General features: G+C 36.5%; 1 protein-coding gene across 1 annotated transcript in view; it reads left to right on the plus strand.

Annotated features, from left to right (window-relative positions):
- Positions 1-18,733, plus strand: part of HIBADH (3-hydroxyisobutyrate dehydrogenase) — an 86,456-nt gene that overhangs the window by 58,754 nt on the left and 8,969 nt on the right. Inside the window, exons 5-7 of the mRNA XM_005518908.3 lie at positions 10,680-10,813; positions 11,379-11,455; positions 18,449-18,605. Coding sequence (XP_005518965.1) covers positions 10,680-10,813; positions 11,379-11,455; positions 18,449-18,605 — 368 coding nt within the window. The remainder of the gene's footprint in view (positions 1-10,679; positions 10,814-11,378; positions 11,456-18,448; positions 18,606-18,733) is intronic.

Genomic DNA, 18,733 nt, shown 5'->3' on the forward strand with positions numbered 1-18,733 from the left:
ATCTGAAGCAATGCACTCTGATGATGGTTCAGATTGTCAGAAAAACTCTTGGTCTCATACCACTGATGACACTTGAAGGGACAGAGTTCAGAAGTTCATTCAAAAATGTTCACTGCAATCTTTATTCCTATTATTTATGCATTTCTTTCCAATTTCATTTGCTAAACCTCTGTCCGTTGTCCTCTCATAGACTGTACCCAAAACAGGTACAGTTAAATTAAAACTTACAGTTGAGCAGCTCTCCAGGGGAAAATACTGGAGACTGATTTATTTTTAAATGACCTGTCTGACACTTCTTCCTGGCTATACATTTCTATTTTATTTTAAAATTGTGTTTAGATTCCTGCTATTAAATACAAAATATTTTTTAAATGTTGTGAATGCAAATATGACCCTATTGATTTGGATTGGCATGTGGCGTTGCTGCATCTTCAGCTCTTTAAGGTTAAACCAGAAATACTTAGGAACATATATGGTATGTTATCCACCCCATTTAAATTTAAATTAAATTTAAATGCTTTTTGTTTCATTTTTCTGAGTTTTTGTCTTTCTTATATGACATGAAAGGACTAATGAATGCATCAATAGAACTTTACCTGCTTCTGTACCTGGCTTTTTAAGAAGCAGACCTTTTATTGAGAGGAACACTTGAACCCATACCTGTTGAGTAATGCAGTTTAAATGCATATTTCAGTGTGACTCTATTTTTCTTTTTTAGCAATGTGCTTAATGCCTTCATTATTCAGAAAAAAAAACATGCCATGTTTTGTTGGATTTAGGGGCCTATAGGAAGGTAATATGATAGTGTTTCAAGTATTTTGTTTTTTTAAAAGGGGATTGATATCTTATTAGAGCTGTACTAATACTGGAGAAACAGGTAAACAATAATATTAAATATCCCTGATATATTTTTTCTTGAAGATTTTTGTTTTGTGGTTATAATGAAGGGGTTTCTTCAGCTTTTATGTATCTATTCCACAGGACTGTGTAAACATATTTACATTTTGCTGTGGAGTTAAGGTGGAATGAAAGTATTTTATACTTTCCAGAGACATTCAAGTCCAAGTAGCAAAATCTGCAAAAGCGATGACTTATAGCTGACTGCTTCTTGTGATTCAAAGAGCTCAGCAAGATTGGCCACACATCTGGTTTTGTTGGTCATGCATTTGGATCTATGTTGTTCAGTCAAAATGGATATGTTGAAAAGCAGTGATCACAAGGTGGATTGTTGGTTCTATTTATGGCTTTTGGTTATTCCACACAAACATTAAGCCTCTGGAGGCTTGATGTTCGTTTTGGTATTGTCTGTGAACTTGAGTTAGAACAACTATAAGAATATAAGAATAGCCTTTCTGGGATATTGCCTTCTCTTTTTCAAAGAGAACATCATAAATGTCTATCCCTTTGTGTTTTTTCTTCTATAGTCACACAACAATCTATTTTCTGGTTGCTGATCTTCTGCATAGGGTAGAAGCTTTTCAAGAAAGCGAGGTTATGATGATACTGGAAATGCAGCTCTTCAGTCTTTCTGACACCAGACAAAAATTTTTCTTGATTTTACACTGTGTGATTGGGATAACATTTTATTTCTAGGACTTGAAGCCTCATTTATCAAGACAAGAATTATGTCTACTGAATTTTAGTTGCATGGAGGGTTAACAGTGGCCTGCATAGTGGAGGAACTGCATGCATGTTCATGTTTAATTTTTGGACTTCTCCTAAAAGACCAGAATTTCAAGCAGTAGTCCTGGGCAAGATTAGTTTTCTTTGAAGAAGGACTATTTTCTTTGTTTCTTTTGTATTCAGTATTTCACATGTATTTGATGGTGTGCTTTCTCAGAACCCAGAGACAGTTAATCAGACAGCTCAGCATCATGTGCTTTACATTTAGACTGTCTGAAATTTGCTTTGAAATGTTGGGATCTTTTATATGTGGAATGTATTGCTTCATCACTGGCTGTCCAGCCTTTTTGCTAATGTTCAGATAAAAAATTAAGTACTTGTTTTGAACTGTGCTGAGCTCTGTGCATGTATTTTTGCTGTCCACAACTGTAGATACATGCATCTGTTGTTGTTAAGTTTTAATATTTCTTTATAGGTCTGAAGATGAAATTTAGACCATATATATAAATATTAGGGATGTGTAAATGTAATCTGGTACTCCAGCAACACTGAAAGGGTGTTTCTGTTGTCTGTGATTCTGTAGTGTGAAGTATCGATCAAAGATGGAGAATGAGAAAGATGACTGTCACGAGTTGCTGGTTTTTCATGTTTTTAATACAATATTTTGGGCATTAAAAATAAGCAAGTAAGTTAATCAGTCATACTGTATTTCCTTTCTTACTGCACTGCTGTTAACCTTTTTACTTTCTAACTTTTCAGGTGCTTTGGTATTTCTCTTTGACGTTACAATGACTAGAACTAAATGTAGTGCTTTTAAAAAAATGCTGCAGACAGAACAATTTCATCAGGCCTTTCAGCTTGTATTTCTGTTGAAAAAGTTGAAGTATCTTATGCGTGCATTTGCCTTTGCAACTTATTTTCTTTGGCTGATCCTTTGGAGGCATCAGTTGCTACTTACTACCATCTCGTAAAATTTTCCTCCTGCATCCCTTTCATATTAAACTGCCTCAACAACAGCTTCTAGTCAGTATTTGCATGATTTATTGAGAGGACATATTCTTTTCTTTGTTTTGGCATCATTCTATAATACATCTAAATCAAATTGAACATCTTTATTCCACCATCCATGGCCAAGTTCAAGTACGAATACCTATGCAAATCTACTCAGGCCTTCTTTTGAAAACATAAAGCTTCTCATGACCATTTTGCCTATTTTGTTTAATCAGTTGTTTATTCTTCCACCTCCGCTACTTTCTACTTTCCATTTGTGATTATGTTTACATAATTTTTTCTGTTCCCAAAAGGGATAGCACTTCTCAGATTGGCATGTGGGACTGGAGAGTTTGGAACTGGCTTTGTCTTTGGACATCACCTAGCAAAATTGGGACCCATATGTGACAGCAAGTGAAATGCTAAAGAAGGGCTCTTAGAGCAGTCTCTGCCTGCATCTTCTACCTTCATATTATTCTGGGAGGCAAAATCTGTTTAATTACACCTTCTCATGCTGGGCTGCCCAGCACAGGTAGCATATTGCTCACCTCTCTTGCATCTTTCTTTCAGTGTCTACTACTGCTAGGAAAATAGCTGCATGGAGCATTAATGCTGATGCACACAGTCTGATCCACTCGTCTTCATTCTTGCCTGTGCTTGTGGGAGAGGGGGTGGAGGAGGAGGAGGAGGGAATTATTATTCTGCTGCTGACACAGGGAGAATGTGAGTGGCTTGATGCAACAGAAGATTATGTTCCCTGAGGATAAACAAACAGAAGGAGATAAATTAGGAGAGAGGATAATCCTGTTAATATGTGCATTCCTTAATTCTGATCCAGTTTTTCAAAATGTATGTTTTCATAGAGGTTAAAAATTTAATTAATACCTGTAAACCATCTCTTCAAGTTTACCTTTTAGATTGTGGAGTGGTGTTTTGAGTTGGCATTTGAGATGCACAAATTTGCTTATAAACAGGAATTGTAAATTGTAATATGAATATCACGGGAGGGAAACATAATAATGTGCACGTCACCACCCCTTCCTTAATTTTAAAATAACTAACTTTGGTTCTCTGGACTTTTTCACAATACTGTTTGTTAGGAAGTCAGGGCAGCTTATTCCTTGCAATCTTCTTGTTGCTTTTTCAGCAGAAGCTGGGCCATTGTGATATTTATCTGAATTCAAACAAGGCTAATTAAAAGAGCTGCTGACAGTTGTTGTGATCTGACTTTGACTGGAGCTTGATGGTCATTATGGGTAAATAATGAACTAGGTCTGCAAATGTAGCAGCTGCCAACTTGGGATAGAAGAACAGCTATTGCGTCCAATTTAAGGATCTATCGACCGCTTCCCTTTTCCCTGCAGATCTTCTTCCTAGCAGAAAACTAATGTTTTATACTGCTTTGTTTTGTGGTTTCAGCTATTTCTGATATAGTCTATAATTTCCTCTTAAATATTTAACCTAGTCCATTATTAGCTTTCAGAGTTAACAACTTTTCCATTGGGCTTTCTTTGCATTTTTATTTTGTTTTGTTTCATGGGTGGGTTTTTTGCAGTTTGTTTTTTATTTACAATATAACTGCTTATATAATGATGATCATGTGTATTTAATTTGCCTGTTGCTGCAGAATAAAACTCCACTAGGTTTTTTTCTCTGTACAGCCATAATCTCACAAATTCTATAATTCGATTATGCTGTAAAAGAGATGTTTCTACTTCCTTAAGCGTGCTTTTGTCTGGATTAATATTTGAGTGCTTGTTGTATAAATCTTGAAATCACTGACCTGAACCTCCATTTCCATTTTTGCTCAAAAATCACTAGCTTATGAGGTACAGTGATGCAAAGCTCTATTTGTCAGAAGAGAGAAACAGCAATGACTTTCATTAAGGGGCACTTCCAAGTGCGTTGTCGCTTCATCATGAGCTTTGCCTTGTCCCATTAGCAAGTAGGAATGGTACCTTAAAGGGAAAATGGCAAATTTTAATAATAGATTAATTCAACTTTCTTCTAGAATCCCTGGCATTATAAATGCAGTACAAACCACAGAATTTGATATACAGAAGAACTTAGTGCATCTACCCAGCGTTTGCTCAGCTGCCATTAGAAAAGGCAGCGTACATTATGTAAAATGTAGGGAGGCACTTGTGCATTAGTGCATAATGCGGCAGAACTAGGGATCTTGCTGGGAAGAAATGATCCCAAGCGTGCCCCTAAAAGACAAGTCTTGCTTTGAGATATAATGATGAAAAATTGCCCATTTATTTGTGTCTTTGCATTTCAGCAAAAACAAAACTTGGACTCGTTGACTGTCGTGGAGCCGCAGGGGTTTTGTGCACGTTTGTGTGCGTCCGCGGGCACGGGTTTTTCCGTGCCTGCTTGGAAAGGCCAGCGATACGTTAACAAGGGGTTATGTTATGCTGGTTTATGTTAAACCAGATCACCCCCTAACATGTGCAGAGCCATTCATCTGTGTCACCAAAACCCAAGAGAACATCTGACATGGACTTTGAAACAGAAACAGTGATCACTTACAAATCAAACATGGCACGCTCTAAACCGATTGTGCACGGCAATCTTTTCGAGAAAGGACAACTAATTGAACATGATAAAGTGTAAAGTTAATTAACACCCTTAAATTTGTTGATTACTTTCACGGGATTATATTGTTCGTTGAGGAGCAGCTTTCTGTCCCAGCTGTCGCCTTTTTAGTGAATGTCGCTGGTAAACAATAGAGACACCATAACAAGTCGTAAATGGTCCCTGTGACAGCAGCCCCTTGTGAGGCTGCATCTGTAGAAAATGATTAGAACAATTGCATTTTAAAGACGGCTCACATTGCAGCCCAGTCCCACCGGCCCTCTTCTTTATCTCTGCTGATGGCAGACTGGTTAAAACATTTAAGTTCTTTTGAACAAATTCAGTGATTTACTGTGTTTTAGTTATACAGCAGCAGAATAGCTTCATAGGTCTAGCTTTGATGCTGATTTTTATAATACGGAGAAACACAAGCCCTTGGAGTGGTGGTGTGCTATGGTTTGTTTTTTTTCTGAGTCTGTTTCATTTACTTGTTTCCTGGAAATAGATTAATGATGGCAGACATTGTCTAAGAAGCAAGTAGAAAAAAAATTGATACCCTACTTATATTTTATAAAATAACCACTCTCTTCATGGTTATTTTAAATTTGTAGTATGGTTTTAAATATTCTTTTATTTCCAGTAGAGATTTATAGCTGATTTTGCCTGCACATGCTTTTTAATTGGTTTTAGATTTATATATGTAGCAAAACAATAGTAACCTTTTCAGTTAATCTTCCCTTGTGTGTCTTGGTTTAACTTTTCGTGAGATGCAAAGACAAAGTGTTTGGTGTGAGCTGGCAGGTACTTAAAAAAATCTGCTTAGTCCTTAAAAATACACGCTCATACAAGGTACACAGATGCAGCCTCTCAAGCTCAGCCTATCTGAAAGAGAGCAAACATGACAAGAACCTGCTTGTTTGAGGCAGCTACAGTCGCTTAAACTGCATTTAAAAAAAAAAAAAAATCGGAATAAAAAACCAGTGTTCCCTTGCACTTCCCAAAGTGGAACAGGCAAAACCTCAACTCCTGTGCTTGAAGGTGCAACACTGTAAAACAAGATAGAGGATTAAAACTATAGCAATGTTCTTCTTCTTTTTCTTCTTTTTCTTTCTTAATCTAGTTTAGATCATAAGATTAGTTGTTAAAATTGCAACTAAATGTTGAATAGAAAAATAACAAAATAGATGGTTTTTTGCTGAAGCTTCTTGATATTACAGCCTTCATCTCCTGCTTCAGAGATTCTGAAACAGCTCAGTTTGTATCATTTCGGTCTCAGTTTTGTCAGCAATGAATTTTTTTATCTGCATGTGCAGTGCAACAGTGGTTTAAATATGTTGGCACAGGTATATGCTTGGGTGCATTGTCTTTCCAGCAGTGTTGCTGCTTTCTGCATTGCCACTGTGATGGTGCTGTAATGTGTAGCCTTACAAAATCACTTCTTTTTTACTTGTCTGCCCTCTGTTCTTACAGAAACGTAACAAAGCTGAAACTAAAAGCAGATACTTTCATATAACATCTTTATATTAACATCTCTTTTCTAGCAAATTGTGTTCTTAATAATAAGCAAACTGTTTTAATGATGTAACTATAGAGCTAAGACCTTTCTGGGCTTTTTTTGGAACTGGAAAGGTTGGTGGCAAGTTTCAAGACTTTTCGCAGCAACATGAAATACTGATTAAATAAGCACAGGAAAGTGAATGTGGAAGGGCAGCATGTCTGTCAAATGAGGCTGCTTGTCCTGGATGATAAAACTTGAGGTCATATTCAGACTGTTCCAGGGTAGCTGCAACCAGTTGCTGTTGTTGTGTGAAAGCTCCTAAGTATCCATCCCTATTTTTGTCTAAAATGTTGAATAAGAACTGCTCTGTAGCAGGTTCAGTTCACTGAGTAATCCATTGGCATGAGAAGCACCTGGATTGAACTTGCCCCACAAGTAGCACAGCCAGATGTGACAGGATGCTTTGAAGTGCAATTCTTTATGTACCTATTTTGATAAAAAAACTTAGTTTTGCAGATCTTCATCCAAAACCTGCTAGTATTCAGGTGGGAAACCCATCTCCAAGTGGATAAGCCGTACTGCAGTGCTACTCCTTAACTTTTCACCATATTTTTTTCCCTGAGTCCTTTTTTTGCATATCTCCTCAGCTAGCTAGATACAATATTTTTCTGCAATCCTGTTCCTGTCAGTTTATATCTCTGGGTCAAACTCTGGTGCTGTTGTGACCAACAGACTTGGAGTTGATCTGCTCTGTGGGATCTGCTAGTGTGACAGTCTTACAGGATTCTGCACATGGCTGTGGGTTATCATCCTAGAGAAACCAAGTATAAGACTGCAGCCATGGGCTCCAGCAGTCTTGCTTTGCAGCAGAGGAGGAAATCTTAACACATGCTGATCATAGATGCAGTTTCTTTGAAAACTGTTCCCCAAGGATGTAAAGAGACTTTTTGTTTTTTAGAAAGAACAGATAGATTTTAAATTACTTTTGACCCTCACAGCAGTGGTACATAAAACATTGTCTTAGGTGGTAAGACTTCTTTAAAAAAACCAAAATATGAAAAATAATAGTTAGCATATTTAAATTGCATTAGCTGCTTTGCATCTCCACTTCTCTCTTTAGTCTTAAACACTGATAGTACTTAGCTGGCTTGTGTTGTTGATATGGAAGCTGTGATTGTGAAAGAAGACTGCATTCTTGTATAATGATTTTTTAAAATTTCTATTTTTAGCTGAAGTTACAGTTCTTATACTCCTAGACTCCATGCCAATTTTTTTTTTAATTGCCAGTCTTAAAAAATTGCTGCGTTGCTTGTTTGATTCTGATAAAATAGCAGATAGTTGGCAAGGACCCTAGATGATAAAATCTACAATGAATTAAATAGGTTTTTGTTTTAAAAACAAGAATTTTCCAAGCTTTCTGCATTATACAACAAATTGCTCTCTTTTTTTCTACTTAACTAATTTATTTTTGCTTCTTGAAATGTGTTTGAACAAGTGAGAGAGTGCAGCTGTCAGAAGATTAACCAGCTGAAAACTATTGTCAGCATTAATTTTGCTCTAATAAATGAATCTCTGAAGCTATTTAGCAGTCTGTAATCTAGATACAAGGCTATTGACCTATGATGGATAGTGCTGGATGTTGTTTGTAAGCTTTGACTTGGATTGTCTACTTAATTTGCTGCAGGTCAGATCACAGGATTAGTGGTAAAGGCCATTATGTGGTTTGAATAAAAATAGCTAGAGGAATGGAATGAAAATCATTGTGTTTACTAATGTAGCAATCTTTGCGGTCATGTACATAGTGAACTGGTAGCCAAAAAGACAACAATGACCTGTTTGTGCTAGCTAGTTTGGGCTTTGCTCTTAGCCCTATTCCTGTGAGTTAGCTGGAGATCAAGTGAGATCAAGGACTGGCTGAAAACTGGGTGTTTCTCAACCTGGGCAGGAAGATCTTCACCACTCTATGTATTTCAGTACCTCCCCAGTGTTCTGTGTACAGACCGATTGTTTTGTTCAAGCTATGGGTCTGAGTTCTTCTGGATGCTCCAGTTCCGGACTTAACTGCACAAAAAAGACACAGATTTATTAGAGTGAGTCCAGCTAAGGGCCTGAAGATGGCAAAGAGTGTGGAGCATCTTTCATATGAGGAGAGACTGAGAGAGCTGAGACTGTTCAGCGTGAAGGGAAGGTGCAGGGCGGATCTTACCAATGTGCATAAAGATGTGATGGGAAAGACTTAAGTAAAGGAGCTACACTCTTCTCTGTAGGGCCCAGTGAAGGGGCAGGAGGCACAAATCAAAACTCACGGAATTGCATCTGAAGCACAAGAAAACAGTTTTTTTACTGTGAGGGTAGGCAAACAGTGGAAGAAGTTGCCTAGAGAGGCTGTGGAGTCTCCATCCTTGGAGATACTGGAAAGCTGACTGGACATGGTCCTGGGCAACACGTCTCAGCTGGCCCTCCTTGAGCAGAGGGCTTGAATGATCTTGAGAAGTCATTTCCAACCCCAGAAATCCTGTGATTCTAGGTTCTAATATAGACTGAGCAGGTAATCACTGGGAGCATCTTTACTGATGCCTGGTTTTGCATAACTGGTAGGTATTTACTCTTTTTGAGACTTTGATATGTCACATTTGTCTGGAATTATTCAGTGACTTAAAAAGATGGTATATGATGAAAGGCAGCATAGGAAAAATAAACACTTGGGAGGTACAGAAAGAGGCATTTGTAGCCATATAGTCACACAGAGCAGTTGTGTACAAAGAGAGCATCAATGGAAATTTTTATTGAAAAGCAAAAAAAAATTCAACAAATTCTTCAGTGTGAAAAGCTGCAGTGTAACTGTCCTTGATGTTGTAAACGAAGTCCAAGACTGACCACTTCCTTAGCTGTGGTACAGCACTTTGAAGCACTGTAGCTTATTGAGCACGTTTAATTTGAAAGTTAGTTGTTATCTGCAGCTGTACACCCTAGCTGGCCAATGTTTGATGCATGGCACAGAAAATTTATTGTGGCTATTCTTTTTTGCCAGAGTGAAAATTAGTGATGAAGCTGATTTGTTCATCGGTTTAGGCCAAATATTTCTAGCAGTTATACCTGTTAAATGCTGGTGATGAGGAAGTTAGGGATGTAGAGTAATTCATATTAGAATTAAGCTTCTTCTAAGGAATATAATATTTCATGGAGTGGAGGTAATAAATATCACATGAAAAATTTGCTGGTGTTGTGCTTAAGAACTATATATTCAGAGAACTATGGTGTGTGTTTACTCAACTGTGCTAACGACAGGAAAGAGTACAGGAACAAAACTGGGAATAGTGTGTTTGTGTGTGTATGAGTATGAATAATTTTTACACTGTCTTTACATAGTAATTGTATAATTTTATATGCATTAAGTTTATGTGTGGGAAACTAATTTAAAGCTTCTCTGATTAAGGAGAATTTTGCTTCAGATTAAGAACATAAACTGCAGAAATCCAGAAGACTTGTTTTTATATGCCTGTGTCTTTTAGCTGTTCAATCATGTGAAATTCAAGGAAGCACTGATAAAAATTAGCCTAGGTTTGGAAAGGCGGATAAAAGCATAGTTATCTTCGAGCAGTAGTTTGTTAATGGTTGTATGTAAAAAGGTAGTTTGACAAAAGAGAAATTTCATTTAGTAATTCAGATACAGTGAATTTTGTGGAGTGAAAAGTTGATTGTTTCTTTGTATAAACTGTAAAATGTGACTGCCAGTTTTATGCAAGTGTTATGACTTTTCTGCTAGTGTGCTTGGAAGATAAGGTGGTTTTATCTCCATCAGATGTTTCAGAATTTAGATTGCTGATCATCTGAGTACTGGGAGTGTAGGGTTACTTTCACATAGAATTCGAGAGGTTCATCCTGAGTGAAGTATTAACTTTGCCTCATCAGACCCTTACTGGTAAGAGAGACTGCCTAAGTTTTGAGGCTTTTTAATAGTGTTATTAAATCCAATGTTATCTTGATTCAGGTGTTGGAGCTGCTCGAGCTGGAAACCTTACTTTCATGGTTGGTGGAGTGGAACAAGAATTTAATGCTGCCAAAGAGTTGCTGACATGCATGGGTTCTAATGTGGTTTACTGTGGAGAGGTTGGAACCGGACAGGTAATGCTTTTTGAAGGGCTAATAGCTATCTCAGTCTTTCCTTTTTCTGCCTTTTTATTTATTGATGCCTACTCTTTTACTTCAGAACTAAATGCATGATAATATATCTTCATCTTCTTTATCTTCTTCTTCTTCTTCTTGTTTCCTTGTCTCTAACCTTGTGTTTGTAAATAACCTCGTGGCACTTTTGTCCAGTGTGTTGTGTAACTTAACGCCAAAATCTGAGTGGTATTTCTCTACAGTGGCTTGTTGAGATTATACTGCTTAGAGGAGAGACCTTTTAATTTTGTTTCATCTGAATTTAGATTTATTTGATGTTCTGAAGGACAAAGAGCCCCTACATGGCATGTTACTAACTGAGCAGTACTAAGAAAAAAAAGTATTTTTTAATCTGTGAAGGAGCCATAGAGCAACTTTCATTAACTTTGTGCTATCACAGATCTGTGTTTACTCCAGAAGAAAGCTGCCAGAACATACTTGATCATATTGTCCTGGGCCTAGTTGATTTCTGTGTGTTAGTTCTATGAAAATGCTTAAACTAATTGATGGTTTCATGTGTTTGCAGGCTGCAAAGATCTGCAACAACATGCTCTTGGCCATAAGTATGATTGGAACTGCTGAGGCTATGAATCTTGGAATCAGGTTGGTTTGATTTTTGTGGTGGACTGAACACCACAAAAACATTTTTTCCATGTTTACAGTTTTTATGTATTATGGTTGACTTTTGCTGAGACGATGATTAAAAGAAATAGGTAAACTTTTTGCCAGAAGCTGTCTTACAAAGCCATGAACAGGCTAAATGGATTATTTAACTAAAGGAGGTATTTTCAGCATGGGAATATTCTCTTGTATTGTCTGCAGAGGTTGTTACATTCTACATCTGAAGTTAAGAGTTTATTTGTTCTGCTGTAGTGCAGCATACAATAATGTTTGTGTTTTGTTATAAACATCCAGAGCTAATATAGAGGTAATTTGTAAATTTAAATATAGAGGTATATTGTTTGTATTCTAAGCTAATGTACAGAATATTATACTCCCATATGGCTCTCATTGGCTTTGTTTATTTCTTAAATTGGTTCAAGATATATTGTAAAGTGAAACTTCTACTACAGTGTGTATATCAAATTAAGATGAAAGCATAAAACAGAACATCTACCTTTCTTTGACTTTATGAAAGCACTTTGTCCTAATTGCCAAAACTCCTAGTTTGTCAAAAAGCTGCAGTATGCTCCACTACACTCTTGCTGATGCTGAAACTACCATTTCTTTTCTAGCGTGTGGTACATCTAACTTATAAATGACATCATATTTAAGAAAAAATATTTTTGTTTTCCAATTGTCATGTATTTATTTTGCTGTTGTCTTTGTCATTTTGTTTCATTTTCCAATAGAGTGCATGCAAGCACCAGTTCAGTATTAAGGTATTTAAACTTCTAATAAATTCTTGTAGCCAGATCAAAATTATTTGCAAATTTATAGACAGAGAAGTCCTGTGTTTGAAGGGATTATCTTGCAACTGTGTATCTTTTAGGAGTTTTTCATTAATTACTTATCTGCACAGTTTCATCCTTAAAATTTGCCTGCTAAAACTACAGCTACTGTAGGCTCTTACCAACTGGGCTCAACTGTATTCGTGTGGATTTGATACACTATAAAAACAGCAAGAGGGCATCAAATGCTGAAATAAATAAAAAAGAACACCTACATATGTGTGCATACGCAAGACAATGTAATGGATTCACATTTCCTCTTAATTACCATATCAAGATGCAGTTGTTTTATTGAATTGCCCTTGTCTCAGATGTTAGACTGTCTTGACCTATTAAGTTGTCATGTTGTAATTGAGATAAAAGAGGAATTTGCTTTGCATCAGTGCTAATTGGTTTATCAATATCCTGTACCATTTACATTTTAAAATTGAGAGTCTATAATATACTGAAGCATGTCTGCATCAAGCCATAATAAAACCAGTAGCATTGTTTACAACTTTTGTAATCCAGTTGTTATCCAGAAAGCTTGCATTGGATTCTGCTTTAAGTCATGATTCACTTAATAAAGCATATACAACTAATTTTTTCTTATAGTTTTATCTACATTTGTAGGAATGACTAAAATAAAACCAAGAGAAGTGGGATATTCTGGGTGTGTAAGCCCTGTGAAGAGCAAGTTGATGTCTGCAGTCACTGTAGCTTGAAGATGTTTAGAAATTTTTTAGAATTTTTTTCCTTTTCCAGTTTAAATTTTGGCTGAATCTGTACTTAGAGTTTGTGAGCAAAAATCCAATCTGAAAGTAACGATATATAAGCCTCCCTACCCTACAGTTAAGGTTATCAAGAAGGAACTATATTTATTGTAGAAGAAACCTGATTATTGTAAACCAAAGTATAGAAAGAGCAGGAACTCATTTAGTCAAAAACTGCATGAAGTTTAAGGCAGAGGTGGTTATTTAAAGCCTTACGAAGTAAAATAGAACCCTTGCATTGATTTTAATTTAGAATTATTTAAATCTTGAGAAGATGACTTCTGCTTATAACTAGAATAAGAACTTTCCACTTGGAATGTGTAAAAATTTCTAATGTAGAAGTTTACAGTTTTTATTCTAATTATTAGAAGTTTTGCTATATTAATAAATTCAGGATTTTTTTTCTTCTAGTTTAAAGCTCAAAGGATAGTGTGACTGCCTGCTCTGAAGAGAGTAGGAACCTGAACTTGATTTATTAGATTGATGCTTACCTGGTGAAGAAAGTCTGACTTTGACTTAATAATGGTAAAGGATACTGAAAATCTAGAAATTCAGAATAGGAGTTGAGGAACTTAGATTTGTTCTTAACTTTCAGATAGAATATAAAATGTCTTTATGTCATGCATTGTGCATATCTGCTACATCATTTAAATTGAGTTCTAGGGACTTTGAATAGTTAATTATTTAAAATACTGCAGTCTGAACTAGATGCATCTACAAAATCATATTACAACACCTTCCATAAACAACTGTATACTCTGAACTTAAGTCTTCAAAACAGTGTGATATTAATTTTATTAATAGCTACTTCTTCTCTAATGTTTTCATAAGCTATGCAGTCAAGCTTTTTATTTTCTGAAGCAGTTAGAGTGACTTTTACTAATTTCAGATTTTTTAATTATTGTTTTATTTATTTTATACTTGAAATTACAGAATTTTTCCAAACTTCAGCACAAGTAGCAAATAGAATGTGGTGAGGAGGAAAGAAAACTGACATTAAAGAACAAAAATTCCACAATAAACTCCCAGAAAAAGAGGCCATATTGCTATGTAATTTTGCATTTGTATTTCACTTGCTTTACTCAAACATCATCTATATTTACTAATGAAGATCTCCATTTTCACTGGAAGATATTTGGATTAAGTTGTGTAAATACTTCTTAAAAATATTCCCATCCTTAGTTCTGACCAATGAAATGCTTATGTTCAGTTCTTCCAGTACTTTCCTGATGATTTATGAGTGTTACTAGTAGAAGATAAAAGGTGTGGCAGACATTAATTCACATTGTCATTTATATTTTCTTTCTAGCATGTTAGTACAACTTGTCAGTAGAAAAATCTTGAGCACATTTTGGTGTACAGTTTTATGAGTAGTGTGCATATTGCAAAATACTTTCTGTGTCAAACTGACACACAGAGAGTACATGTAAACTGCACAAATAAGAAGTACAAACATGAAGTGATACTGTCCCCAGTCAGAAAATATTTTTCTTTTTCATTTTGCCGATCATCTCAGTGCCAATAACTTTGTTCAACTGAGCCCTAAGCTCCAGTGAAACAATTTCTAATACTAACAAAATAAAGCTCAGAAATGAAATATTGCCAATACCTGGTTTGTGTTTAGGTCAGATGGAAGTTTCTGCCTGACAGACAGTTTGCAATCCCATCAGAAACTGCCTGCAAAGACTCAAGGAAGGGCTTGTGTGGTGACACAAGACAGGACAAGGTTGCTTAATGTGGTTGGGATATAAGGGACCAGGAGAGTGGTAAGGGCTATATGGCAATAACCTTGCTGCAAAATCAATTTGTACTTCCAATAGCAGAGAAAATTATGAGGAAGGACTGCAATGCCACCCAAATTTATACCAAAAGCTGCAAATACAGCTCCTTCCTAAGCAGTTTTATTCTATGGATTTGTGCCCACTTGGTTTTTTAGATAAATAAAGTGAAAAGATGGTAAAAGAACATTTTCCTCTCGTGCCGAGTTTAAATATAGTCTCAGTCTCTAGATCTGGTTTCTGTGAGCACCCCTGAGCTGTGGATGTAAGACACAAACAGAAATGAGAGTTGACAGAGTAGAGAGGAGTATGTGCAACAGGCTGAGGAATAATTGGCCTGGCACACATCCCCACTGCAAAGTTTAGAAAGAGTACCTTGAAAAAGAACTCCAGGGTGTGGTTCTGCTGTCTTTGGCGTGGGACTATAGCTAAGTCTTTTGAAGGTTTGTAATGATGCTGGAGACCACTTACCTTGTTTCAAACACCAGTGGCAAAGTCATTTTTAATTGCAGTAGAAGGGTAAGGTTCTGCTTGAATATTTGCACCTTTGTACAGTGTTTATCCAAAGCACCTTGAGATGGGAAACTCTCAAGGGTTCAGCTACTTCAGTTGTTACACCTTAAAATGAGACCAGAATGTATCTTTCTTGTGAAACACTATTTCAATTTCGGTGTCCATTCCAGACTGTACTTTTGGAGGGGTGTGTGAAAAATTCAGGCTGAGGCTTTATTAGAGCTCAGCAAAACCTGAGTTTTGAGCAGTGGCGTGAAGGGATCCTATTTTAACCTTTTTTATTTTAGTACGTGCATCTATTGCTTAGTTTCTGCTGTTCACTTCATTAGGAATGTTATTGAAGAAGCATTGATTTGAGGGAGCAATTGTTTTTGTTCTATTATAGGTACAGTTAATACATGGGCTTCTTTTCTGCTTATAAGGGAGAAGAACATTTTGGTAATTGTAAATTCACACGCACATGCACAAGCTCTTGCCACGTCCAATGGCAAGTTGTTATGGGGACTGGCAGACTGTCATCATTTTGATAGCTTGAGCAGTATATCTCCTGAACAGCAATGGAGCTCTTATGCAGAGAGTATCGTATGTTCCCAGCCAATTTACAGGGAAACAGCAATAACATTTTATCATGGTTGAGAGCCCAGTAGCTGCTTCCTATTAAACTTGCCCTTTCAGATACCTGTCTTGGATTAATTTGTTGATTTCAAATGGAAACTCAGTCTTCTCCACTGAAGCATGACTTTCTAGGATAGACTCTTGCTGAATGACAATTACTGTATATTCTGGCTGGTTTCAGACCATTACAAGCTTTGGGCACAGTGGAAGACAGAGGACTTCTTCAGTAACTGATTTTAATATATGTCTAATTTTAACTGTCAGTTATATATGCACCAGTGGATGAATCTTCAGAAAGATGAAATGCAAAGCACTTCTAACTTGCTCTTATTAATGATACACTTGCTGCAAAAGAGAAAAAAAAAAATAGGTTCAGGTCTCCTGAAGAGAAGCTGCATGGTGTTTAAGAGCAATGAATTTTGAAGAATCAGGGATACAAACTGACACAATCTTCCTTTTTCTTTTCCAGGAGCAAAAATATGTCAGATTTAATGCAAGACAGTATTTTAGATATCTGTATAATACATGCATATCTTTTAAAGTATACTTTCACAGAGAGGTAGTTGGAACACTAAAACCCTTTGGGAGGGTTATATGTGTTTTGAAATAATAAGCTCTGTCTTGCAGTATACTCACAGCTGTAATTGCAGGCCTCTCCATGCAGCTGGATATGGCACAAGCAGGCACTACATTGGTAAAAATTCTGATCTGGATGTAACAATGATAAGGAAACAGACAAGTCAAGAGATTTGTTTGCGGGAAAACAAAGCAACCTCTGTGTATTTGAAAGCTCAAGCTTTGAATGCTCCCAGTGTGGGGTTTGTTTTTTTTTATTTATACAATTAAAGCCATTATTCAGAGTAGCTCTTGATGAAGACTTTTATGATGAGGACTTTGATGCACTATACACAAAAAAAAATGTAATTCAAATACTGTGAAAACATATTGGTGCTGGAAAATACAGTTTATATTTTTAAATAAATTATCATTATAAGCATTCAGTTGAATCAGAGGGTTGGAAAAAAAATGGGAGGAGCATAAAGCTTGATCCCATTTAGGCCAGCAGAGACTCTCCATTGAAATCCAGGGGCTGCTGCAGCAAATCAAAAGTGCACAGCAGTACTGCTAAAAAACTGTCTGAAATACAGAAAATGATCTTGCTTTGCATTAGGAAGGCAGAATTGCAGGGCACAGTGCCACTATAGGAGCAAGAGCCATGCTATAGGGCCTACTGTCTTAAACATAGTTTTTCAAATCCATTTAGAATGCCTACTGGAATAGATAAACATGCATTTTAGCAACTGTTCCATAGGTAATGAGCTTTTCTCATCTACACATTAAAATCTTGAGTGCTACAGTGCCTTGAAGCACTGTTAGGCTACATTGTTAGGCTATGGGGATCTGCAAAAGTCTGTGATGTGAGAACTAACATAAAAAACGATAAAATCTATTTAAATAAATTTTGTAGAAGGTTGTGATATATCCCCTTTAAAATGTCCTTTTCTCATCTTGCATTGTTACTGGAGATAGTTCCCTTGCCTTCTCTTTTGTCCTGTGTGTAGCTGAACATTTGTACAGTGCCATATAAACTGCTGCTGCTTGTTCTTGGTATTAATGCAATTGATGTAAAATTATACTTGCAACTTACTATCAGCATAAATGTGAATTCATAAGAGGGTTAATTTCTTATAATATTGAAGAATTTTCAGGGTCTGCACTGAGCAGCAGTTTATGCCATCATCTCCATGGTAGAACAAATGACGTTTCTACTTGGACAAGCTTTGTTTTATCGGGATCAGTAACCTTATCAGCAGCTGACCCAGAACTATAATATATGTTTGTGGATAGGTAACATATGTCACAGTGAAATGCAGACTTGCCTCATAAGCAGGAGCATATAATGAAGATTTAATAATAGCAAAGGCAAGAATGCACAGATGTATACGACAGTAATGGTTTTTTGAAAAGTGCAGCATTTTTATTCACATTATTAGAGCAGAATCAATTGTGTTATCTTGTTTACTTCAGAAATGCACTAGTGTTCACATACAAATGCATCACACAACAATTTTCATGTTGACACACTTGCTTGTGTATTTTTTGCTTTGTTCAGAGAATATTTTGATATGAGGAAAAAGTGTGTGACCTAGTAGGTAGCAGAACAGAGAATGAGTTTTAGTAACTGAAGTACAAGGTAACTATTATTCTCAGGGAACTTTTAATTTGCTTGCACTTTCAAAATTGCTAGGTGAAGAGGATTTGCTTAGTGCAAAAGGAAAAAAAGCTTTGAAAACCTACTGCTTAAAGGATGGATTGATGCTCTTTAATTTAAGAAACAGCATCCCTGCCCCCAATATCAATACTCTGTCATTTTTCATGACTTATAATAAAGGGAGAGGAATGATGGTAGGGCCCTAAGATATAAAACAAGTCACCCATGTCTTGTGCATTTTGACATTAACACTTCTCTTCTTTGACCTTTGACAGATTAGGCCTTGACCCGAAGCTGCTGGCCAAAATCCTAAATATGAGCTCAGGTCGCTGTTGGTCAAGCGATACGTATAACCCTGTTCCTGGAGTGATGGAAGGAGTACCCTCAGCTAACAATTACCAAGGTGGCTTTGGAACAACACTCATGGCTAAGGTACATAACACTTTCCTGTCCAGTATGTGCAGTTGCTTCTCTCTGGGCTTCTAGCAAATGGTCTTTTCAGTGAAAATTTATGATTACAGGATAATGCATAGGCATGAATAGAGGGGAACTGAGCTCTT

This window comes from Pseudopodoces humilis, chromosome 1 (genome assembly GCF_049639895.1).
Source record: "Pseudopodoces humilis isolate 2021_Gansu_Grassland_sample_001 chromosome 1, ASM4963989v1, whole genome shotgun sequence".
Classification (NCBI taxonomy): domain Eukaryota; kingdom Metazoa; phylum Chordata; class Aves; order Passeriformes; family Paridae; genus Pseudopodoces; species Pseudopodoces humilis.